General features: G+C 38.9%; 2 pseudogenes and 1 further gene; all 3 read left to right on the top strand.

Moving 5' to 3' along the window:
* Igh (immunoglobulin heavy chain complex) overlaps nt 1–27,363 on the top strand; it is a 2,751,187-nt gene that overhangs the window by 1,032,929 nt on the left and 1,690,895 nt on the right.
* Ighv1-45 (immunoglobulin heavy variable V1-45) lies at nt 6,678–6,971 on the top strand (annotated as a pseudogene). Its single transcript is given in 1 exon segment — nt 6,678–6,971. A coding segment is annotated over 1 exon segment (294 nt).
* Ighv1-44 (immunoglobulin heavy variable V1-44) lies at nt 13,352–13,646 on the top strand (annotated as a pseudogene). The gene is given in 1 exon segment: nt 13,352–13,646. A coding segment is annotated over 1 exon segment (295 nt).

The raw sequence follows: 27,363 nt of genomic DNA, 5'->3' as shown, positions 1-27,363 counted from the left end.
ATCCCATATTTACTTCCTTTTCAGTCTCAGTAATCATCCCTACAGTCGATAGCCTTTTTGTATATGGGCATATACTGATACAGCATCACCTCTCATAGTTCATTGCATCCCTGTTGCCAAGCTTTGTTCTGTAGAGTATTTGTTAACATGTGTCTTGCATCCTCATGTGTTTCTTATTTTTATTTTTGGTGATTTTTTTCTCCTGTTTGTTTCATTCTATTCTCATTTGTTTGCTTTTTCTTTATCTTACATAGTTCTTCTTTTTCATTATGCTTAGGTTCTGTTTGTTTTCTAATTAGATAAAGAAACAGAAACAAGCAGGGATAAAATTTGGAGGCGTTGAGGAAGGGAAATAAATAATCAAAGTGTATTGCATGAAGAAATCTATTTTCAATAGAAAATACAAATAAGAACTTTAAAAAGTTAATAACTAAACAAATAATTCTGCTAAAATCTTTGTTGTGCAAACATCACATATGCTCAAGTGCTTATACTTTAAGTCTCATGTCTTTGTTTACATTGTTCAAAGTGTAATCAGAGGCCAGGTCTGAAAAGATTTAAGTATAAGGCTTATGTAAAATGCATAATTCTATGGCTTAGTGAAATACATAGGTAAAATGTTTGGGTTTAACCTCTCTCATTCTCTCTGTCTTTGTCTTTGTCTCTGTCTCTGTCTCTGTCTCTTGTGTGTGTCTGTGTGTGTGTTTATGTGTGTGTGGTTAGTAATGAACTTTTCTATTGTTAATCTCAAAGTGCACAGAGTAATTTCTACTAGGAAAACTTTTTCTTGACTACCTCTCGGCAGGTGTCATAGAGGGAAACAAACCCTGTGAAGAGATGATAATGAGGTTGAAGTGCAGATTGAATTTGGTAATATGTAACAGAATTTGGGGATTCAAGGCACAGGCAGTTTATTATAGGAATATTTCAACACACTGGAATTTGGAAAAGGGTCTCCAGGCAACAAAAATTTCCATAATCATTCCAGATCCTGTTTTACAATAAAGTTTAAGGTATGATGATACACAAGCCATTTTATGAAGTTCTTGTGATCATGAGAGTGGGTTCTTTTTAGTAAGTCCAATTTCTAGTGTGCTCTATGACCAACAGCATATAGGTCAGCCATCCATAAAATACATGTGACAGCTCCCCTAAGGATGGGTAATAGTCTAATGATGGAAGAGTCTGGCGTAATCATCCTGGGTAACTAGGGTGCACTCTGTCCCTATTTCCCCAGATTGACAACCTCCACTCTCAGCTTTCTGGATAACATGCAGGTGTTTCATTTCATCTCCTCCCTCAAGGACACATCTCTGTGTGACAAAAATTCCTGGTTCTCTTAGTGCTTGCCTGTGAGTATAAGTACAAGGCCCTCATGCTCTCTACAAACTTTATATCAATATCATTAATATTATTGATAAATATCTGTTGCCTCATGTTTGTGAAAGAAGAATACCTCAATAAATTAACTGGGCAGAACCTAGAGGATGGCGCAGAGATGGGTGTTTTCTGACTCTGTGGAATATTTATTTTTCTCAGTTACATGTTTGAAAGTTGAGAAACCATCTCCTATGTTAGTTCTTGTCCTTAAGGATAAAAAATCTGAAGCATGTGACTGGTATTAGTTCCTAAAATCTATGTCTATCATCTGGAAATGCTACAGAAACATAAATGACAAAATTTGTAGGTTCTCTCTATCATCATGAAGTCAGGATATCTTATATTCAAATAAATCCCTCAATTGGAAAATTAGAACTTTCTTGTAACTTTAGCTAAGGAAATTTAAGACTGGTATGATAAAAACTTCAACACTTTGTGGAAAAAAAATAAGAAGATATCAAAAGATGGAAATATGTGCCATCCCGGATTGGTAGCATTAACATAGTAAGAATGATCATCCTAAGAAAAGCAATCTACAAAATTAATATAACACAAAACAAAATTTCAGAACAATTTTTAAAGATCTTGAAAGGACACCACTCAACTTCATATAGAAAATCAGTAAAATCCTGGACAACTAAAAATCTCCTGTGTAATAAAGGAACATCTGGAGATTTCAGCATCCCTCATTTCAAAGTGTATTACAGAGCTATAGTAATATAAACACCATGGTAATGGAATAAAGCAAGAATGGCTAAAAATCAGAATAAAATAAAAATTCTAGACACAAATCCACATATTTATGGACCCCCTTTTTTTTTTGATAAAGAAGTCAGAAGTCACAATGGAAGAACAGAAGCATCTTTAGCAAATAGTCCTGGATATCTGTTCCCATGCACAATACCCAAGATCAACCAGATCAGAGACCTCAATATGAATCCAGATATCTAAAGCCTAAGGGAGAGAATATGGGGAATAGCTTAGAACTGTGCCCAAAGGTTGGGTGTAAATATTTGCATCTGACTCTCTCAGCTGTTTTCATTGGACCTCTCAAAAGGCAGTCATGATGGGCACCTGTTTATAAGCACACCATAGCATCAGTAATAGTGTCAGGTCTTGCAGCCTTCCCGTAACCTGGAACACAATTTGTACATGTCACTGGACCTCCTTTTCTTCTGACGTTCATCTTTTTATGGCCCTGCAGTTCTTTCAGATAAGAACAATTCTGGGTCATAGTTTTTGACTGTGGGATGGCAACCCCATCCCTCCACATGATGCCCTGACTTTGTACTGGAGGTGGACTCTACTAGTTCACTCTCCCCACTCTAGGGCATTTCATCTAAGGTCCTTCCCTTTGAGTCCTCTTTTTAATTCACTAATGACAGAGAGGCAGTTAAAGTAATGTTGAATGTTGCAACTCAACAGTGAAATAAAAATCAATATCAGTCTGCTAATGCTGGTGGGGATGTGGAGCAATGGGAATATTCATCTGTTGCTGATAGCACTGCATATATTTATATCCACACTGGCACACACATTTATAATAAATTACCATTACAAGTAAATATAGTTTGTTAATTAGTATTGCAAATATTTATATAATTCATTACCTATGAACTTTGTTGAAACCATAAACATCAATTGTATATCCATTTAAAATAAAGCCACAAAATTTCAAACATGAGATGTTGAACTTCTACTTAACATCATTACCATCAGCAGCATACATAAATCTATCTGTAAATTTTTCCGCTGAAGGGAGAGGTTCTTCAGATGGAAAATATGATTTTGACTTGAGAGCTCAGTCCTCAATGTTCCATTCACAGGGCTGAGTCCATGCAGTTCTTCAGGTCAGGAGTTGTTGACCTGGTTCCAAGGTGTCCTCCAGTGCCATGTGACGCTCTCAGTTCAAGAAATTAGTAGAGGTAGAACCTGGATATTTTCTATCATGTGGACCTCATTACATTTTGAGTTTCATCATTCTTTTTTGTTCATAATAAAATTTTAATAGTTCAAAGTTCAAATTTGTATTATTAAGCCCTTGCATGGTTTTGGTGACTCAGGATAAGTGATAAGAAGAAAGTAACTTAATTAAAGATTGTCTTTGTGGATGCCCAAAATTCAGAAGATAGAAAAAAAAATGATGTCCTCACACCAACACACCACTGTCCCTTATATTTGAATTTAGACATTTACTACAAAATCCTGAATTTGAAGTCAATCTTTATCTGTTCAGAATTTTGGGGACTTCCTTGTATCAATTACATAATTGTCCTGTCTTGTGATTAGAGTATGAGAATCCTACAACCGTGTGTGGTGTCCAAGGTTCATGTACCTCAACTATCCTAATTTTCAGATTTTCTTGCAGAAAATCTTCTGCCTCATTCTTCTGTGTTCCAGGATGCCCAGCATCTGATAGAACTGAACAAACAAGCAATATTTCTCTGATTTTTAGATTGTACCAAATAGAGGGCAGGAAAAAGATTAAGGCACAGGCCAGTGAATAAACAGAAATCAGAAAATATGATCCAGGAAACTGACAGATGAATAAAGTCAATGAAACATGACTCTTTTCTGTGTAATTATAGCATTCATGTCTGACAGCCTGGGGATGACACTTAGTCTTACAATCTACAATAAATCTACACTATCCCTACATTTTATTTTCTCTGTGTTTATTTGAAAGAAAATATAGTCTGACAAGATTTGCATAGACGAAGACTAAGGCAGGTGATATTTCAATGCTTTGAGTTCTTCATGTGTCCTTTATGCAAAAATACAATGTAATGATCTTTGGAGGAGTGAACAGGAACAGCCTCATAAAGGCAACAAAGACCCTGGCTTCTCTTGTTTATAGGTTATTAGAAATGAGAACTGCTAGAGGTGGAACAAATTGCCATGATGAAAGACAATTACTTTGAGAGTGTCATTGATGATAATGTAGAAACTACTTAAATTCATATGCTAAGAAATTAGTCATCATGTCCAGATAAACAAGTGCCATTTCTCCCTGCATCTGAGCCCTGCAAGTATGCTAGTTGCATAGATATGTCACTGCTAAAGTCAGAATGGGCAACTTTATGTTAAGAATGGGAAATCAGGGTTAGGGTTAGGGTTACATGAAACTCAAGAAAAATGAAGACTGAAGTGTGGACACTATGCCCCTCCTTAGAAGTGGAACAAAACACCCTTGGAAGGAGTTACAGAGACAAAGTTTGGAGCTGAGATGAAAGGATGGTCCATGTAGAGACTTCCATATCCAGGGATCCACCCCATAATCAGCATCCAAACGCTGACACCATTGCATACACTAGCAAGATTTTATCGAAAGGACCCAGATGTAGCTGTCTCTTGTGAGACTATGCCGGGGCCTAGCAAACACAGAAGTGGATGCTCACAGTCAGCTAATGGATGGATCACAGGGCTCCCAATGGAGGAGCAAGAGAAAGTAGCCAAGGAGCTAAAGGGATCTGCAACCCTATAGGTGGAACAACATTATGAACTAACCAGTACCCCGGAGCTCTTGACTCTAGCTGCATATGTATCAAAAGATGGCCTAGTCGGCCATCACTGGAAAGAGAGGCCCATTGGACTTGCAAACTTTATATGCCCCAGTACAGGGGAACACCAGGGCCAAAAAGGGGGAGTGGGTGGGTAGGGGAGTGGGGGTGGGTGGGTATGGGGGACTTTTGGTATAGCATTGGAAATGTAAATGAGCTAAATACCTAATAAAAAATGGAAAAAAAAAAAGAATGGGAAATCTATCTGCAGGTGTGCTCAGGGCCAGAAGCAGTGACAACAGGTCCCAGAATCCCCAGCAGAAAAGTGTGGTGGGCATGTGGGAGACTCTGTTTCTGCTCTGGTTTCCTTTCTTAACATAAATGCACCTATTGTGATGGACATGGAACGTTTCCAAACACTGAAGATTCTGTGTTAAACACTCCAAAGATTTATAATATCTTTTTTAAAATGTATATAAACCTAGACTCCTGAGATTTCTCAGACTTTGAATCACATTCCAGGATGCATACCCGAGCTGGACAGAGGTCCCCAGACACATAGATGGCAGAGGACTGCCTGGTCTGGACTCAGTGGGAGAAAAAATGCCTAACCATCTAGATACGTGTAGCGCCTGTGTGGCGAGGCCTGGTGGTGTTGGGGCATCCCCTTGAAGACTAGGGCAGAGAAGTAATGGGATGAGGAACCATGGGAGGGTGAACCAGGAGAGGGGTCATGAGTGAACTATAAAAATAAAAGTAACAAAAATAAATATTAAAATGTATACAATGTATTCTGATAACAGTATTTTTCAAACTTATGCCTGAACCTTCAAAACTCACATAAAATATACAGCCTATCATTTTTTTCTGTATATTAAAAAAAAAAACACATGAAGAAGAGTTACAAAAATCAAAAGCCCATGACTAGAGATGACATAGGCATCTGTAGACCCTAGTCCTAGCAGACCCTAGCTGCATGGCTAATAGTCCAGTTGTTAAACTGCCTTATAATATTTATGCTTATATGCAGTAGATTATTGCTGCTCTCATTTTTGATCACAGATGCTTCTAAGTTAAGTTTTGGGGGACTGTGAAAGGCAGCCTATTTTGGTTGAACAAGTCTTGTTCCAGAGACCCAGTAGGAAACTATACGGGATGGAAAAGAGAGCCACTTGTGACCATCTAAGTATCTAGATCAGGGTTAGAGTTAGGGTTACGGTTAGGATTAGGGTTCGGGTTCGGGTTCGGGTTAGGGTTAGGGTTAGAGTTAGGTAATTACATAGGTGTCTAACACCACAGAGCCCCCATCTCGGCAAATCTGTCTGATAACCTTGTCAGAAATGGAGCAACTGTCTCAGGCTGGTAATCTTTTTAGACCTAGGCCATGATGTTACATTCACATCATCTGCACATTGTTCATGGAAAGGGTAGGGATGAATTTCCTCAGAAAGGATTATAACTTGGACCGCAGCATACTGCTGCCTGACCTTGGTGTTCTCTATCTCCATCTTCTGAAGCAAGACCACTTCTTTATACAAGATGTGCCCTGGTCATGAATATGTAAATGATGGAAACCTGTGGTGACAAATACAGGAATGTTCACTTTCCAAAATGATCACTGCCCTTTATATAGTGACAGAGAACACAGGACCTCACCATGGGATGGACCCAGACTACCCTCTTTCTAGGGGCAACATTTACATGTAAGGAGCTCCCAATTCCAGAACTGAGGATGGGCCACACAGTTAGATGACAATAATATCCAATTTTCCTTTCCTTCCACAGTTGTTCACTCCCAGGTTCAGATGCAGCAGTCTGGGGGATTAGGGGATGAAGCCTGTGTTCTCAGTGAAGATGTCCTGTAAGGGTTCTGGCTACAGCTTTACCAACTACTATATGCCCTGGGTAAAATAGTGGACTGGACACAACCTTGAGTGGATTGGATGGATTCATCCTGGAAATGGTGATACTTACTACAATCAAAAGTTCAAGGGAAAGGCAACACTGACCAAGTACAAATTCTCCAGCACAGCCTACTTACATCACAACAGCCTGACATCTGAGCACCCAGTAGTTTATAAATATGCAAGATACAGTGTTGCAACCACATTCTGAATGTGTCAGAAATCTTGGAGGAGCATGAAGCTGCTCTGGGACAGAGATGACAGATATAATTAGCTTGGAGACTTTAATAGACAATCATTTTGAGTGTCTTTTTTTTTTTTTTGGCCTCTTCTCTTTAGAGACAGAAATTGCATTTGTCAGCTTTGCAAAGGACATCTGTGAATAAAGTAATGCTAATTAAGGAAGCTCCTAGAGTACCCCATACCTTGTCAATCTCTTCACAAGTGACCATCTCCATTGACATGTTTCTTGTTTAATAACAGCAAATAAGAGGAACTGTGATTATGTATGTAAAAATATCTCTGTATTTTGAGAAATATCATAACTTTTGGTGGTATAGCTGGGAATAAAGTATAATACAAATTTGACCTGTAACATCCAAGTAACCTGTGGGTAAAGAAAAACTCTTTACACAGTTTTAAGTCTTAAGTGACTCCCTAGGATGTTGCCAAATTTGGCTTGGTGTTCTATCAGAAGTTCCATTCTCTAGAATGTAACAGATTTTTATATCACAATTCATAGTCACATAAAGTAATTCTTATAAGTTGGACAAAAGTATTGCTAAATTACTTTTCAAATACCCTATTTATCAATACAGTGCATGTACATGGTAGCTGTATTAGGCTCTGATGTTGTATGATAATATCTGGTCTCATATATTTGCACCAAGTCCCAGTAATCATCACTACAGTTGCTTGCCTTACAGAACATGAACGTTCACTGAAACAGTATTAAGTATCACAGTGGGCTGCATACCTGGAGCTTAGTCTTGTGCTACTGAGTATGAATTTGTATTTCTCTGCATCTACCTGTGTTTCATGTGCTTTGTCTGTGCTGCTTTTCTTTCTGTTTGTTTTCTTTGTCGTCTATTAAAGGTTGTTTGCTAATCTGATAGCTCATTTTGCCTTTCCTTTTCCATTATTTTTGGGTTCTGTTTGTTTTCTAATTAGGTAGAAGAAGGTAGCTGAGGGGGGAAGATCAGGGAAGTGCTTGGGAAGGAGAAGCACCAATCAGAATACAGTGTAAGAAAAAAAATCTATCTTTCAATAAAATATACAAAACAAAATGTAAGATCCAAAGTGTGTCCTATCTACAAGAAACACAGGGACAAAAATGGAGCAGAGATTGAGAGAATGGATAACCAATAACTGGCCCAATTTGAAATGAATCTCAAGGGCAAGCACCAATCCACCAATGCCTGTCAGTATTAATGATACTTTGTAATGCTTGCAGAGAGGAGCCTACCCTTACTGTCCCTCGTGAGGCTCCACCTAGCAGTTGACTGAAACAGAGTCAGGGATCCATAGCCAAACATTGAATGGAGCTTGAGGACTCTTATGGAAGAGATGGGGGAAGGACTGAATGCCATGAAATGGACAAGAGCTCCATAGGAAGCCCAACAGAGTCAACTAACCTGAACTGTTGGGGGGCTATGAGATACAGAGCCACCAGCTAAACATCATACATTGGCTGGACTTAACCCTCCTGCACATATATAATAGATATTTAACTCTGTGTTCAGTCTTCATGTGTGTGCCCCAGCAACTTGATCAGGGTCTAAAAAAGTCTAGTGCCTGACTGTAATCTGCTCAACTGGATCGACTCCCTATTCTGGCCTCAATGGGAGATGATGTGCCTCCTGCTGCAGAAGCTTCATGTGCCAGGGTGGGCGATAACCATTCATGACCCACACTTTCAGAGGCAAAGAAGAGGAACAATTGGTGGAGGAACTGTATGAGGAGAGACTGGGAGGGTGCAACAACCATGTTGTAAAGTGAATAAATAAATAATGGAAAAATTAAAAATAAGCCAAAATTACGATATAAGTTTTGTGTAAATCTTACATAGGCCCAAGTTTGCCAACTTTATGTTCCTTGTCTCTGTTTAAATTGTTCAAAGTTCAATCAGAATCCAATAGTTAGTAAGAATATAAGGCAAAGGTATATGTAAAATGCATATTGTTAATATTTCATGAAAAAGTAAGTAAAATATTTGGGCTTTAAACTCTGTGTGTGTGTGTGTTTGTGACCAAGTTTATGTATTTTCAGTAATTAATTTTCTGTTATAGAGCTCTAAGTGCATATAGTAATTTCCCCTTGGAAAACATATTATTTCTTGAGGGCATCCCTGCAGATTTCAGAGAAGAAAGCAACCCTTGTGAAGAGAGAGAATGGAACATTTTGCAGATTGACTTTGACGGCTTGGATCAGACTCGAAGAATCTAAGCACAGACAGTTTATTTTAGGAATATTTAAACACAGTGGAACTTGGAAAATATTTTCAGGGTAACACTGATTTACATAACAATTTCAATTTTAGGTATACAATAAATCATAAAGTGTGCCTACTTAGATAACATTAAAAAAAATTCTCCTCACCATGAGGTGGATTCTACAACTAAAAGATGTAGAGCTGAATGTGTTCTCTGACCACAGCATAGATGTCAGCAGGCCATACAGTGCATGTGACAAGTACCCTAACAAGGAGTAAGGGTGTTGGTAGTGAAAATTCTAGAGTAATCATTTTGGGGTATTAGAGTGAGGCCTGTCTTTATAGATAGCCGAAATGTTACCAGGTTGTTAAGAACCCCCCCTCTCAGCTTTCCCAATGTTGTACAAGTCTTTGATTTTTATCTTCTCAGTTGAGGAGATACCGTTCTGTGATTAAAATTCCTGGTTTTTTTTTTTTTTCTGAGTTCCAGGCACTTGGAATCTATATCAATATCTATGTCAATGATATCAGTAATATTGTTAAATAGTTGATGCAATGAGTTAGTGAAAGAAAAACTTCTAAATAAATTAGTTGTACAGAACCAGAGAATCAGTTGATTTCTGAATCTATGCATGTATATTCTTCTCACTTAACAAATTTAAACCCAGGACAGCATTTCCTATGCCAGTGAATTTTTGTCATGATGATGAACACTAGGTCTGACAGAGCTCAGTGCAGATGCTTTCTAAAATGTATATCATCCTCCTGGACCTGCTACAGAAACAGGAATGATACAATTTAGAAGCCCTTTCTGTCACCATGAAGATCATATCTCCTTTTAGCATGAATCCAACTGGAATATTAGAACCTGGTGTAAATCTAACCAAGCAAGTGAAAAACTTGTATGAGAAAACTTCAAATCTTTGAAGAAAGAAATTGAAGAAGCTATCAGAAGACATATATATATATATATATCACAGTGAACCCCTGATGAGGAAATGCAAATCTCTCCTGGCTTCAACCAAACATGAGTTGAAAATCCCAGTTCAGCCTTTGAGTCACTAGTGTACAGACCTAGTACAGGCTTGCTTCCTCATTGTTTCTGCCTATTGTCCTCACATGTGAGTGCAAAGGATTCCTAAGAGGTACATTTTTCTACTCTTACCCTATTCTAACCTAAAACATTTCTAAAATGTGTATACTTGCATCTTATATGGCTGACCACTGAGCACACCATGGTGTATCAATCTATGAAGGAATATGAGTTAATTGATGTGACCCAGTCTTCAGATGTGATCCTCTCTATAAAGCAACCTGGAATAGTAAAATGGTGTCAAGCCCTTTAACTGGTGTTTAGAATCATCAAATATAGACAGATCCATTAGGAACTGCTAGGGGTTTATGATCAATGAAAAGAGGACCCAACCAGAGGATAAGGGAAAATTATTCATGTTGCAAGGGGGAAAATAGAAAATTCTATATGATTCTCCTATAAATTTAACTAAGGAGAATAAAATCATATTATTTATTTATAATCTTATGGAGTTGGACATTTGTGAATGGTGTACATTATATGAGGATGATGTCTTTGTAAATCCATACTGCTTAAGTAGGCATGCACTCCTGTACATTGATACCAATGTGAGCCTCAACATCCCAAGTACTAGAGTATGAAGTACAGCATTAATGACATTACCATCACATCAGGGATTCTGAAATGCCAAGGTACAACCATTTAGCTCCCTGGATTGTAGTGATAAGTGTCCTTCTATTTTAAGAAGTCATTGATATCCTGAAGATGCTGTTATGAGAATCGACAATTCACAGGACATCTCATGGATTTTGACCAGGCATGGAAGATAGAACGTGCATTTAACTGATCCTCCTCCTTTCTTCGGCAATATTAGGCATATCCAGTTCATGAACCTGAAGTTAGAGCCCAATGTATATGAATATTCTGAATTCATGTAGTATGTATTTTTGTTTTAATATGAGTAGTTATACTTCAGATAGTTACATGTATATGTACACATATTCATACATAGTGTTATTGGTTTCTTTCAAATGTGGGAAAATATTCCAAATCTATCCTTCTTTAGTGAAACCTCACCTCCTGAAAAGCTTTAGTAGCACGTGCCCTCCCACAAATAAGAGGACTCAGGATTGGGAATATACTCACTGTTCAAAGCACACATATTTTCCACCCACTACAATCCTTATGGTGATTTCATCTCTCCCTTCATCCAATTAAATGGATGCACATGCATGTTGAGAAACAGATTGATTTGCAGAGTAAATTTGCTTTATTTTTACTTCCTTAACTAAGTGAATTTCTTTCGTACTGCTAACTTATATGTGAGCACCACAGTAGTTCCTCCTCTTCTAGGAGGCAACTAAGGCCCTGATCTTTACCCCTTAATACAAATAAAAATTGCTAGCTGCAACTAGGAAAGAAGATTACTTTGAGAGCTTCATTAATGATAATGTAGAAACAACTTAAATTCAGACACTGAGACATTAGTCATCTTCTCCAGATAAACAAGAGCCATTTATGCAGCTAAATAGTGCAAGTACACTAGCTGCAGGGATATGTTACTACTGAAGTCAGACTGGTCAACTTCAATGTAAATGAGAAACCTACCTGCAGGTGAGTTAATGACCAGCAGTGGGCACAATGGGGTCAAGCATCCCCTGCAGAGAGATGTATCCTTTGTGGATTGCTTTCTTCTGATTATTCTTTTTTTGTTGTTTTTGTTTTTGTTTTTTGTTTTTTGTTTGTTTGGTTGGTTTTTTGTTGTTGTTGTTGATTGTTGTTGTTTTTGAGACAGGGTTTCTCTGTATAGCCCTGGCTGTCCTGGAACTCTCTTTGTAGACCAGGCTGGCCTCTCACTCAGAAATCCACCTGCCTCTGCCTCACTAGTGCTGAAAAAAAAAGGAAGGAAAATTTCTTTAATGTCATTCTTCAGTATAATCTATTTTTCCTTCCAAGAGTAACTACTTTCTTGTACCTGGTAATTTTTTTTTTCTGATTTTTAAGATTTTTTTTTTTTTTGTCAATAAGACAAATTTGGGATAAGATCTTTTGTTGGAGACCATACCATGAGAAAGTAAGCCTTTCTCAGTTTCCCACCCTAATAAACCAAATGGTCTTGTGTTAAGGAGCTGGTCACCTCTTCCTCCCTATTCCCTTCCTGGCACCTAAGACCCTAAAAAGTTGAATTATAGTCCCCTCTTCCTTATCTCTTCCTGACTCCCAAGACTTCCAAGGACTTGAGTTATGTGATGAGCTCAGCTTGACATCCTGGACTGTTAAGGAGGAATCTACATTCCTGAGATAAGACACAGGGTGCCTCCCACCTGTAGTCAGAATTCAGCCTTCATGTCCCCAGATGCCTACTTCTTTGTTCTTTGTTAATTCCCCATCAGCCACTCCCTATTTCCCCTCACTGTGTGCTTATAACCTGGCTTTTCAGCCTAATAAACTGAGACCTTGACAGGAATCCTCCTTGGTCTCCTCTCTTCTTTCCTGCCCACCCTTTTCTCTCACAGTTTTGCGGTTCCCCTCATACCCACGAATAACTGGGTCCTGCTGGACGGGACAATCTTTACCAATTCTAAATCTGATAGGGGGCTAACATCTATTATATAAAAATAACTCAAGAATTTGGACTCCAGAAAACCAAATAACCCTATTAAAAAGTGGGGTACAGAGCTAAACAAAGAATTCTCAACTGAGGAACACTGAATAGTTGAGAATCACCTAAAAAATGTCTAACATCCTTAATCATCAGGGAAGTACAAATCAAAACAACCCTGAGATTCTACCTCACACCAGTCAGAATGGCTAAGATCAAAGACTCAGGTGACAGCAGATGCTGGCGAGGATGTGTTTTCCTTTCTTAACTTACATGTACCTACTGTCATTGACATGTAACATTTCCATGCTCAAATACTGTGAAGATTCTGTGTTAAATACTTCAAAGATTTATATTTTTCCATGGGTTGGAGCTGTATCATCTTCTTCCTGGTAGCAACAGCTATAGGTAAGGGACTCACAGTAGCAGGCTTGAGGTCTGGCCATACACTCTGGTGACAATGACATCCACTCTGTCTTTCCCTTCACAGGTGTCCACTCCCAGGTCCAGCTGCAGCAGTCTGGGGCTGAAATGGTGAGGCCTGGGGCCTCAGTGAAGATGTCCTGCAAGGCTTTTGGCTACACATTCACTGACTATGGCATGCATTGGGTGAAGCATAGTCACGGAAGGCATCCTTGAGAGGATTGGAAATATTAATACTTACTATGACAATACTGGCTACAATGAAAAGTTCAAGGGCAAGTCCAAATTGACTGTAGACAAATCCTCCAGCACAGCCTATGTGGAGTTTAGCAGAATGACATCTGAGGATTCTGTAGTCTATTACTGTGAAAGACACAGTTTGTAACCACATACCGAGAGTGTCAGAAACCCTTGATGGGCATCAAGCTGCTCTGGGATTCAGATGATTCAGAGAAGATTAGCTCAGATCAACTCTGCAAAAGGACTGCTATGAATCACATAATGCTGGTTTAGGATGCTCCTAGAATACCGCATACCTTGTCAGTCTCTACCAGTGACCACCTTCATTGATAATATTTGTTATTTAATAAAATGATGAAAAGGAAACTTTGATTATGGGTGATAAAAATATCTCTGCATTCTGAGAAACACTAGAACTTTCTTTGGAATTGCTGGGAAGTAAGTATAATATGAATTTAACACCCCTCTCCTGGGCCCCCCTTCTTGCTTCTATGAAGATGCTTCTCCTCTTACCCACCCCCTCCCACCTCACTTTTATGGCATTTCCCTATAATGGGTAATCACGCCTTCAATGGACCAAAGGCTTCTCTGCCACACCCACTCCAGTGTAGTCTGAGTGACAAGTTCAAACGTTTGGCTGTAGTCCTGAGGTAAAAAGTTTCAAAGAAACTGGTCTCCTGGAGGTCCTTGGTGTCCCATAACACAGCACAGATGTGGTCCAGATTTGTCCTTGTAATAGTCCGTAGAGGATTGTGTGCACTTTCTTTCAGTATCATTTTATTATAGGTGCCCCCAAGAAATGATTTGACAAATACACAATTTAGATTGAATGTTGTCTCCTGGTCTCCACTGGTGTCCCAACATCCTAGTCAATTGTTGAGCTGACCCTGGGCTTGGAATTTCATAAGAATGCTACTTATTCAGACGAAATGCCTCCAGTGTTAATAGAGAGTCAGTGAAAGAAATCAGGCATTGCAGTTTACTGGATAAGAGTTAGAAACTCAGGGCAAGTTCAACAAAGTAAACTTAGAATTCTCATTAGAGTCATATATGGCAGACTACATTACATAATAGAAGAAAGTTGGTGGGCTCCTCTGATAAATGGAGGTTCCCCATGGATACTTAGAATAACAGCTGAGTTACTCTCATATGCAGGAAATTACAATGGTCTAGGAGGAAGGTGTGTTGTGGTATAAGGAGGAACTAGAGTATTGCATTACTCATGAAAATGTTAGCAAGAACAGAATCCCCCCACCCCCGTTGCATATGTTCACAAGGCCCAGAGAAATAGCATAATTAGGTGATTACTAAGGGACCCCTGGTGGTGGGTTATATCATAGACTGGAATTGTGGCTAGAGTGTGAAGCCCTTCCACCTGGCTCCTAAGAATAGCTGACTTTAATTAGGGCTGCTTTTATCTCAGTTGTAACCACTGCCTGGTTCCTGCCATTTTTTATGTAAGCATTTCTCTGTTTTGTGTAAAGAGTCATTATGCATCGGATGACCTCAATATATCTTGGTTGATGTATCACCTAATTTCCATGTTTTCTTCTATAATGACTATATAAGTCTGATACTTGAGTAGACATTAGCTGTCAAGTAAAGGATAATCATGCTACAATCCATGTATCTAGATAGCATACGTAACAAGGATGACTCAAGAAGAGACACTTGAATCTCCTTGTGAAGATAAATAGAATAGATATTATTGTTGTAGATGAGAACAGGAGGGATCAAATGCTTAGAAATATGGAGGCAGAAAGTACTGGATGAAACAACTGGAATTGAGTGACATTTCTGGGTTATGCTAGGAACAGTGCAATGGAAATTCCCAAGGTTGACCCTAATTAAGACTCTAGGTAATAGGGGATATGAAGCCTGAACTTGCCATCTACTGTAATTGGGCAACACTTCCAGTGAAGGGACTAGAATAACAACACATCTACAAAATCTTTGGCCTACACATCCTCCTGCCTGTGAAATGTCCTGGGGTAAAGCTGGAGTAGAGATTGTGGTTGTCAACAACCAATGAGACCCATGACATGAGAGGGACTCTACCCATGACATTGCCCGGAAAGCCAGAAACCACAGGATGACCAGAGACCTAGGAGAGAATCATACAGGGCTGGCATATAGACAAAGAAAACAACAACTACACACAACAACAACAACCAAACAAGATTTAAAAAAAGGATTTCTTGTGATATTTTCCTGTACTCACAGACTTCTCTGAAGACCTGGCTCACAGTATCCAAGGACCACTTCAATAATTTTGTTACTTTGCACGCTATCAGAAGAGAAAGATTATATTTCACCTAGCTACAAACTCTGTGATTTGCCTGTCTTGTTAAATGTGGCTTCAATAGTGGCACATTTTGTGGATATAATCAAATATTATTTGCTTGGATCACAAACTCGATCCCTGAGATGAAACCCATCCCTGGAATTTCTAGGTTTGCAAAGAACCTGAGATTGAATAGGACATAGCCATAGGAAAACCTACATACTCTTTTTCTGATAAAGGAACATACAATACAATGAATCATAACGATGTAACCATGTATAAACTTAAATTTGTAACTATCATGATGAGGGAAACTTCTTGTAGTAAGTGTGAGCTAACTCAAAGAGCCCAAAATGAATAATATGTAGAGAGTGAGAGATATTGTTTCACTCAGTCCTACATCAATAAACCTCCTCAGGACTCAGCAACCAATGCAGATAAGATATTAATATTGTGAGAGCCAGAGGTGATGGATGACTCCAAAGATACAAGCCTTTACAGTCACCACAGGACTGATAAGCATATGAAGTCAGTATAATCTGGAAGCAAGCAAAAGCTTCATAGTTTCATGCCAGGTGAGGTTTCCATTCTGAGATGTGTTATTGAACATGGGTTCTCATTCCCATTCCAGAAGGTATCTGTAAATTGGATCCACTTGCAAATGAAAAGTCAATCTTCTATAATGTTATCTCACTGACTATGTTAACTATACTTCAGTGTTGTCCCCATGCCCTAAAGCTGTTGCCTGACTCTGTGATCCATTAACCAAACTCAATTGTCTTATCTGCCTCAGTGGTAGAAGAGATGCCTAGCTTTGCAGGGATTCAATGTCCCATAGTGGAGGATACTGGGTAAGGAGGATACACGCTAACAGGAGAAAGTCAGGGGGGTGGGGGATGGCTTGTGGGGGAGGGAAACTGACAGGGGTGATAGCGATATTAACAGCATATAAAGTGAATTAAAACCAAGAGAGAAGTAAATGTTTTGGGGTTCAGTGTGTAGTGAGAAGAGAAAGATCTTGAGATGATACTGGGGAAAATATGACTGGAATGTATTTTTTAAAAACACTTTTTTCTTCTTTTTCAGTTCCCGATCCCCAGTTTTCCTTCTTCACCATATCTTCCATTCAGTTTCTCTCTCCACTCACTTTTAATTACTATTTTGATTCCCATTCTGAGTGAGATTCCTGTATCTTCCCTTGGACTCTCCTTATTAACCATTTCCCTGGGTCTGTGGATTGTAATATGGTTATCATGCACTTTATGCTTATGCCCACTCATTTTTTTAAAAGATTTATTTATTTTATGTATATGAATACACTGTAGCTGTCTTCAGACATACCAGAAGTGGTCAATCAGGTCACATTGCAGATGGTTGTGAGCCACCATGTGGTTGCTGGGAATTGAATTCAGGACCTTTGGGAGACCAGTCAGTGCTTTTAACCACTGAACTGTCCACTTACAGGAGAGTAACACCATACATGCTTTTCTGGGTCTGGGTTACCTCACTCAGGATGATATTCTCAAGTTCCATCCATTTTCCTCCAAATTTCATGATGTTCTCTCAGTTTTACTAGCTAAATATTATTCCATTGTAATCATGAACCACACTTTCTGAAACCATTCTTTGGTTCAAGGACATCTGGTTTGTTTCCAGTTTCCAGCTATTATGTATAAGGCTGCTAAGAACAGAGTAGAGCATGTTTACTTGTGGTATGGTGGAACATCACTTGAGTATATGCTCCGGAGTGGTATAGCTGGGTCTTCAGGTAGAACTATTTCCAGTTTTCTGAGGAAGCACAAGATTGTTTTCCAGAGTGGTGTACCAGTTTACAGTCCCTCTGGCAATTGAGAAGTGTTCCCCTTTCTCCACATCCTCTCCAGCATGTGCTATCACTTGTGTTTTTTATCTTGCCCATTCTAACTGGTGTAAGGTGTAATCTCAGGGTCACATTGATTTGAATTTCCTTATGACTCAGCATGTTGTATATTTCTTTAACTGCTTCCCACTCATTCAAGATTCCTCTGGTGATCATTCTCTGCTTAACTCTGTACCCCATTTTTAAATTGGGTCATTCAGATTTTTTTGAAGTTTAACTTCTTGAGTTCTTTATTTTTTGCACATTAGCTCTCTATAAGAAATAAAGGTAATGCAGATATTTTCCCAATATGTACGTTGCTGTTTTGTCTTATTGACAAGTGACCTTTGTCTCAAATAATCATTTTAGTTTCCTGAGGTTGCTTTTACCAATTATTGATTTTAGACTCTGAGCCATTGTTTTTTCTTTTCTTTTCTTTTCTTTTCTTTTCTTTTCTTTTCTTTTCTTTTCTTTTCTTTTCTTTTCTTTTCTTTTCTTTTCTTCCTTCCTTCCTTCCTTCCTTCCTTCCTTCCTTCCTTCCTTCCTTCCTTCCTTCCTTCCTTCCTTCCTTCCTTCCTTTCTTTCTTTCTTTCTTTCTTTCTTTCTTTCTTTCTTTCTTTCTTTCTTTCCTTCCTTCCTTCCTTCCTTCCTTCCTTCCTTCCTTCCTTCCTTCCTTCCTTCCTTCTTTCTTTCTTTCTTTCTTTCTTTCTTTCTTTCTTTCTTTCTTTCTTTCTTTCTTTCTTTCTTTCTTTCTTTCTTTTTTTGTTGTTCAAGGTATTTTCTCCTGTGCCCATATGTTCAAGGCAATAACCCAATTTTTCTTCAATTAGAGTCAGTGTATCTGGTTTTATGGGTTTTATGTCGAGGTCCTTGACTTACTTGGAACTGAGCTTTGTGAAAGATGATAAATATAGATCAGTTGCATTCTTCTACATGCAGACAGTTAATTAGACAAGCACTATTTGTTGAATATCCTTTTTTCTTTCCACTGTATGGTTTTAGCGTCTTTATCAAAGAACAAGTTTCCATAGGTGTGAAGGTTTATTTCTGGGTCTTTGACTATATTTCATTAATCGACCTGTCTGTGTCTGTACCAATACCATGCAGTTTTAGTGCTTTGGCTTCTGGTGGGGCATATGCACGCACTCGCCCAGGACCTATTTGGATTTGCAAATGGGAGACACACACACAACTACACATGCGCACAAACACACACACACACAGAGTAGTTATTTTTTTATTTAAGTATTCAGTACTTATAAAGGGACTAATCTTTCATGGTAAATTAATCTATTGTTTCTGGTATATGTGGTTTTTTTAATTGCTAAAATATGATTCATGTATGAATGCTATTATTTAAAATAAATAAAAATGAGAAATAATGGGGAAAGTTCACATTCTATTTTATAATGTGACTGATAAACATTGAAAGGAATTCATGAAGATTATGTAGTAGCAGAGGACCAAAGTATATGGACCTTGTGTTTATTTAAGAAAAGTTTCAAGGTTACCCATTCTGGGCACTGCTTTTTTGCTTTGTTTGATTGTCTGTTTTAATAATTTATTTATTCACTTCATATCCTGATCACAAGTCTCCCTTCTTCTTCCCATTATCGACCTCACATCCTCCTCACCCCTTCTCCTCTAAGAAGTGGGGAGGTCCTCCCTCTACTAACATACCCAGGTACATCAAGGGTCTGCAGGACTAGGTACATCTTCTCCCACTAAGACCTTCCTAAGTAGGCCAGTTAGGGGTACAGGACTCACAGGCAGGTGACAGAATCTGGTACAGCCCCTGCTCCTGTTGTGGGGGTACCCACATGAAGACCAAGCTGCACTTCTACTACATATGTACAGAAGCCTAGGTACAGGCCATGCTTGCTCTTTGGTGATTCACTCTCTGGGAGTTCTCAAGGGTCCAGATTAGTTGACTCTATTGATCTTCTTGGGAGCTACTCAATATTTGCCCCAACTCTCCCACAAAAATCACCAAGCATGATTTAATGATTGGCTATGGGTCTCTGCATCTTTTTCAATCACCTGCTGGGTATAGTCTTTCAGAGAGGAGTTATGATAGGCTCCTGTCTGCAATAATAATAAAATAATAATAAAAAGATCATTAATAGTATCAGGGATTGGCTTTTGTGTATGTGATGAGTCTCAAGTTTTGTCAGTCTTTGGTTTGCAATTCCCTCAGTCTCTGCTCCAACTTTGTCCCTGTATTTTTTTTTGTTTGTTTTTGTTTTTGTTTTTGTTTTTTTGTAAGCAGGACAAATTTGGGTCAAAGGTATTGTGGTTGGGTTGGTGTCCTTTTCCTCCCACTAGGAGTCCTTCCTGGCTATGGAATGTGGCTACTTCAGGCTCCATATCCCCTACCACTAGGAGTATTGGCTAGAGTCACCCTCATAGACTCCTGGGCACTATTGTTTTTTTTTTTTTTTTTCTGAATTTTCATTTAACATATTTTGTAGTTTCCAAAACTTTTCATGTTTTTTCTGTCCCCAGATGGCCACTAGATTGCAAATTGCTTGCAGACTAGATTAGTGACTTCCTTATCCAATAGAGTAGAAGTAACATTTTTAGTAATCATCTATGAAGTCACAAGCATTCTGACTTCTACCTGGTCCTTGTAAATGTCTGTGGGATGTTCCCACTCACCTCAAAAATATTAATCTAGAATTCCTCCTGACCAAAGGAAATGCATGGATAAAGAATGGAACAGAAACTGAAGGAAAGACCATCCAGAGATTGTCCCACCTAGGGATCCATCCCATCTTTTGGCACCAAACCCAAACACTATTGTTGATGCAAAGAAGTGCTTACTGACAGGAGTTTGCTATAGCTGTCTCCTGAGAGACTCTGCCAGATCTGGACTAATTTAGATTGGAATGTACACAGTCAAACATTGGAGGGAGTGCAGAGACCCGAATGGAGAAGGTAGGGCAAGGACTGTAGGAGGTGAAGGGGCTTGCAACCTCATAGGAAGAACAACCGGGTCAACCAACCAGACCCCTAAGAGCTCCCAAGAGACTAAACCACCATCCAAAGAGTACACTGGCGGTACACATGGCTACAGCTGGATATGTACCAGAGGACTGCATTATCTGGCATCACTGGGAGGGGAGCCTCTTGGTCCTGTGGGGGTTGGATGACCCAGGATATGGGAATGCTAGGGTATTGAGGCACGTGTGGGTGGGCACATGAGGGAGCACCATCATAGAGGGAAGGAGAGGGAGGAAGGGATAGGTGGCTTGTAGAGTGGAAACTGGGGAGGAGGGACAACACTTGAAATGTAAGTAAATAAAATAACCAATAAAAATCAGAAAAAAATAAAACAGACTCAATGCAATAGAACATGGAATTGAGCTTCTAGGCAACAGCTAGAAACAGTGGAAAGCAATATGAATGGGCAATCTTACATGCACAGCACAGAAAGCCTTTACAGAATCCATAACTAAGTTTATAGCATTTTGTAACTGCATGAGAAATCCAAGGTAGCAATTAGTGGCTAGAAACCAGTAAGTCTACAAACCAATGGAGAGCGAAAGGGAACTAAGTTGGTCCACTAGAATTTTAAAGTGGATTTTTTTTCTCCATGGCAATAAATGTTTGTAATAAAAGCTAGTTATACAAAAGCAATTCTACAATTATAAAAGTTAAAATTATATGGCCAGTATTATAGAACCATATATAGGCACAAACTGGATAGGATGTAGAGATTATGACAGATTTGAAGGGAACAAGCAAACATGTATTATAGAATGAGGTAGTCCATTATTTTTAATTAGTGGTTATGCAAGCTTTGTTCATACATGTGGTAACAAGTGGTTGATTTTAGGTGTCACTTTTATTGCTCTCCCCTGTGTATTATAAGAAATATTTTCTCGCTGAGCCTGTAGCTCATCAGTTTGACTACATTTCCTGAGGAAAAAGCTTAAGGGACCATTCTGCCACTCCTTTTCTGAGACTGAGAATGCAGAAAGTTTCTGGCTTAATTGGCTTTTATGTGAATATTAGAGGAATTCAGAGGGTTTTTAAAATATATTTATTTTAATTTTAATTTTTGTGTATTTTTGTAGTTTTCTTGGTAATTAAATGACATATGTGTTGTGGCAAATCTCCAATCCAAATATGACCTGGGAAAGAAAACACAACCTAGTAATATGAATACATACTGTGTGCCTATAGTGGATAGATCTACCACTACACTACAATCTTCTCCACCTGAGAGACACCTTAGAACGTGCGGTTTCTCAGGCCATGTGCTTCTGCTCCACTTTTCTTTTTCCTCCTCCTCCTCCTCCTCCTCCTCCTCCTCCTCCTCCTCCTCCTCCTCCTCTCCCTCTTCAATTTTCTCCTTCTCTTCTCCCCACCTTCTACTCCACCTTACTGTTTTTCATTCCAATCATCAGCTCTCCTTTATTTTACAAATTAAGGGGAGAATCGGGTTTACAGGAAATCACCTGAGTGCTGACTCATTCCTTGTTCGCAACCACTCACAGGAGATCAGAATTAACATCAAATATAATTAGCCCCAGGTCTATCCATAAAATTTCCCCCTTTCTGTCCAATTAAAAGACTATTTTATCTCAGATATAATTGAACATAACTATTATTATCTTGTAATGTATAAAGTACAAGTGACCTAACACCCAGTCCATCATGTTTGTTAATTAAACAGAAACTATGTCATCTATCCTTACTTAAAAGACTTACAATTCTACATCTGGCTATGTATTGGCTTTAGATTGAATACCATCTGAAAACCATCCTCTCAAAGCTGTTCCTCTTCAAATAAAAAGCATGAGTTGGCTAGGAAACTATGTAGTTTTTCAACCCCATCTGAAATCCAAGAATGACTGATATTAATTGAAAATATATAGGAAGCTTAAAACAGCTTCCAAAACTTAGCCAATCCATAGAGACTGCTGATCACCTGGAAAGTCCCTTATTTCAACAGGTTAGAGCATCAGTCTTCAGCCTACTGGCCAGGGTCATCTGACAGATTTAGAGAAACAAGTACATTAAGGACTAGCCTACACTGTCTCGGCAGAATCAAACTGTTCTACCCTGTAATTGTGTCCTTTCTTTGGACAGTATTGTGTCTGTAGATGAAATGAGGCAATTCTTGCCTAGTGGCTGTTTCACCAAAACTGGAGTAACTCAAAGTTGTTCAGTTTCTTCTTTGAATCCAACACAGGGAAAGCTGTCAGGAGCAGACTAGTCTCAACAACAAGTGAATAAATAATAAATAATCATTACCTGTCACTTTCTGTGGACCTCTGATGGTTTTGAAAACCAACTATGTGAAGAAATTGAGAATGTTCTCTGTTAACTACTCTCAGCCATTCCTAATTAAAATAACTGATAACACCCTAACAGTAAACTCAGAGCCATGAATTTCCTATTTGGCCCTTAACTCACAGGCTTAAACATGTCAGATCTGTTTATAATAGCAGCAATAGAAGAACTGGGCCTAAGCCCTATATTTTAATTTTTTTAGTATCAAAGACAACCTATAATAGCCACCCCCATTCCCAAAGCCTAGGGAACTGGGACTACAACTCTTCATAACTTCTTCGAGCTGAATATGGCCATTGAGATATTATAAAGGGAGGGAAAAGGGTAGGAAAATGGAGAGTTGGTTGGCCTTAAGAAGGCCATACCAATGGTTGTATTAGTCTCTGATGTCTGTGTCCTAACTGGATCTGGATGAAAAAACAAGACATCAGTTTAGGCAGGTCAGTTTTGCATGTCTGACGATGAAACTCACCAGAATTTGTAATATGTGAATCTCAAAACAAAATTTTAGCATCATCAAGATAACCTTTTTGTTTGATTCTCTGGAATCTTCAGGGGGTCTCCCTCTAGCAAATCTGATCCACATAACTCTAAAAAGTGTAAATATCTTAATCTCCTTTTCCAAAAAACACAAAGATAAAGCCTTTCCCCCAAATCAGTAGTGTATCAGCTGGTAAGCAAAAAAAAAAAAAAAAAAAAAAAAAAAAAAAAAAAAACCAACAACAACAAAAACCCAATAAAACTGTAGCTTGCCCTCTAAAAAAAAATACTGGCAAAAAAATGTGCCTTTGATATATTTTTTAACATCACTTTGGAACACACTGACATGGGACTGTATACCCAAAGAAAAGATAATTAAGTATCTACAAGAAGAAATAAAATATAGAAAATTAGAACAGCCAGGAGAATTAAATAGATGATTTACTTGTCTAGCCCAGGAAGAATTACAAAGACTGCAGGGTTATCTTTATGACCTCATGTCTGTCCTTTTATGGAACCATACTATCTTACAAGTGGCTGGAAGAGGTTGACATTGTAACTGACATAATGGCTGCCCTCAACCTCACTGGAGACTGGGGATCATAAGATATAAAAAAAAAAATACACTTACTACAAAAATTTTATGTTTGAGATTTTATAGTTCTTTTTCTCCGATATAAACCTGTACCACTCTGAATCACAAGAGAATGTTGGCACAAGAAAATAAAGAAGCATTTACCCTCCCCAATATAAAATTTGTAACCCAACCTCAGTAAAAGTCTGGAGCTGATTGAAGTGTAGAGAGCATGCTGAGTTTGTAGTTCAGGAGCACTCACTGCAAGAACAGCCTGTCAGCTTGTAATGCAAACTGTCTTTTCTTATTTCTTTACCAGATATTCCTAGTCCTTGACATCCCCCAACTTTTGTGGAGGCTGGACTCGGCAGAATAGATAGCTAGACAATTGCTTAGGCTCTTGGAAATGTGTGGGGGGAAAAAAAAACAAAAAAACCCCACAATCACAGAATAGTTTTAGGGTTTAGGGTTGGGTGTGTTGGATTAAATTGATAAATACAGGAACTGATATGATTTGACAAAATGAAGGAATAAAACATTTAGAATTACAAATTATGGCTGTTTAAATGTGAATTTTCATAAGTAAACACTTGCTCCATAATTTAAATATTACTTCAGGTCAAGAGAAATATTTGATGTCCACAATTGGAAAGCACATTTGCCAATAAAACAAATTTATTTCTAAGAATAATTTCTGAAGATTACTTGATGGTATTCAATTTAATATCAGTGACAAGAATTACCAAGACAAATAGGAAAGATGTCAAGTTGTGTGGATGCTAGTTTGCTTCAACTGTGCTCTTGGAAGAGTCTCTTAGACTGCTCCAAAACAACTACTCCAATTGAGCTTTCACATACCTGAAACTGGCCACTTGTTTGATGATCCGTAGCTTCTACAGGGAGAACTATCATGCCGTGCATGTTACCACTTATTAAGTAATTTTAGATGTCATTCTCAGAGGATACAATGAAATTAGTAACACATAGGCATCCCTGATAGTTATTGCTGCCACTCATTTTGTTGATCTGTGACAATGATTACTGTGGAGTTGATCAGAAAAATGGGATCTGAGTTCTGTCTCTTAGAACATATGGCAACAGGCCAAGTTCTAGTTTTGAGAAATGGCCCAGAAATTAAAAGTAATTGCTGCTCTTCCAGAAGATCTGGGTTTGGTTCTCAGTGCCCACATCAGATAGTTTACAACTAAATGCCTGAAATTCCATCTTTAAAGGATTCAAAGCCATCTTCTGGTCTCCAAAAGTGTCAACACACACGTGTTGTAAATAGCCCTGGGGCTAATTATATTTGATGTTAATTCCATTCTCCTGTGAGTGGCTGTGAGTAAGGAATGAGTCAGCACTCAGGTGATTACCTGTAAACCCTCATTCCACCTTAATTTGTAAAATAAAGGAGATCTGATGATTGGAATGGTAGAAGAGAAAGTGGAGTAGAAGTTGGGCAGAGGAGAAGGAGAAAATGGAAGAGGGAGATGACACAGAGGAGGATGAGGAAAAAGAAAAGTGGAGCAGAAGCACAGGGACTGGAGAATCTGCAAGTTCTAAGGGGTCTCATAGATGGAGAAGATGGTAGAGTAGCGGTAGATCTGCCCAATCTAGGCACACAGCATGTATTCATACTAATTGAGTTGTGTTTTCATTGCCGGGGCATATTTGGCCTGGAGATTTACCACAGAAAAATGGTACCCAACTGTAGGCAGCTGAAGCCTAAAAGATGGTGCTGGTTTCTGGTACACTGTGGCCATAAACAACCTTACTAAGCCTGAGCTAGTCACCACTTGGCGCCAACCCCTCCCAATTGGGTGCATGATAATGAAGTGTCGACAGGCTGACCAATTCCAGGAGGACATATAGCCCTCCCCAGTGCTGGGGTGTATATAAGCAGTCCTCCCTGGGTACACGGGGTCCCCATAGCAGCATGGAGGCGTTCCTGCAATAAAGCTGTTGAGAAGAATCCAACTGTTTTGTGTCTACCTTGCTGGATGAGGTGGGCGTGACACCCAACATTTTGATTTGAAGTCAATTTACCTGAGATAAAACTTCTCTGCCCCCTCAACCCTTGAATTATAAACTTTTGATACTTAATTCTGGGAAATTTCACCTGTGGTTAAGAGCAGATAAGGAAAATTAATCACTGACTCCAAGTAGAGAGATCAGTGATAATTGCCTATTACAATAGGTATTAATTAAATATATGCCTGTGGCTCCTGGTAGAGAGCACAAAAGATAGATGGTATAACAGGATGGCTACTCTAGGCAGAGAGTTTAACAATTAAAAACTCTCTGCTTCGTATAGGCAGGTATTAGTAGAAGTTTAAATTAATTGCTTTAAAGATGGTATAAATATATATTGCTCTAATAAATCTTACAGGAGACTCATATTATGGCTAACATGGGCTCCACAGGAATTTTGGGTTTAAATCCTGGTTTGACAAGCTGCATCTTATATGCAGGTATAGAAAAAAAGGGAAAGACAGGAGGAAAGAGGAAAGGAAGGGAAGGGAAGGAAAGGGTAGGGAAGGGAAGGGAAGGGAAGGGGAGGGAAAGGGGTAAGTGGAAGAGGAAGAAGGGGGAAAAGGGGGAAAAGGGGGAAAGGTGGAAAAAGGGGCAGGGGGAGAAGGGGGAAAGGAAAAAAGAGGGGAGGGAGAAAGGGGGAAGGAGAAGGGGGTGAAGGGGGAAAGGGGGAAAGGAAGGGGAAAAAGGGGGAAGGGGGAAGAGAAGGGAAGGGAGACAGGAAAAGAAAGGAAAGAGGAAAGGAAAGGGAAAGAAAAATAGATGTCTGAATCAATTGTTTTAAAGATGGTATAATAAGCAAGGCGGTGGTGGCACACGCCTTTAATCCCAGCACTTGGGAGGCAGAGGCAGGCAAATTTCTGAGTTGGAGGCCAGCCTGCTCTACAGAGTGAGTTCCAGGACAGCCAAGGCTATACAGAGAAACCCTGTCTCAAAAAACAAAAAAACAAAGAAACAAAAAACCAAAAGATTGTATAATAAAGTCTTCAGGAGACTAATATTCTGTCTAACATGGGCTTCACAGGAATTTTTGTACTGGCTCCCAAATCTAATCCCACAAGTCCTCAATCTGCATCAAACCTTTAGGATCCCATCCCTCTGTCTACAAAAACATCCTCATTTTACTTGTTTGGAGAATTTTTAGGGGTCTGCATACAGAAAAAAAGGTTTATTTCTCAGAATAAAGGGTTATAGGTGAATATACAATAGAAAATTTGCCTATCCATATGTAAACCATTTGTCCCTAGAAATTTGCAGTATGCATATGAAAGAAGCCAGACTTTAAGGGCAATACCACTATCCTATAAGGACTGAAAGCAGGG

The sequence above is a fragment of the Mus musculus genome, chromosome 12, assembly GCF_000001635.26.
Source record: "Mus musculus strain C57BL/6J chromosome 12, GRCm38.p6 C57BL/6J".
Taxonomy (NCBI): domain Eukaryota; kingdom Metazoa; phylum Chordata; class Mammalia; order Rodentia; family Muridae; genus Mus; species Mus musculus.
The sequence above is the reverse complement of the archived record's forward strand: the minus strand, read 5'-3'. Positions and strand labels throughout refer to the sequence as shown.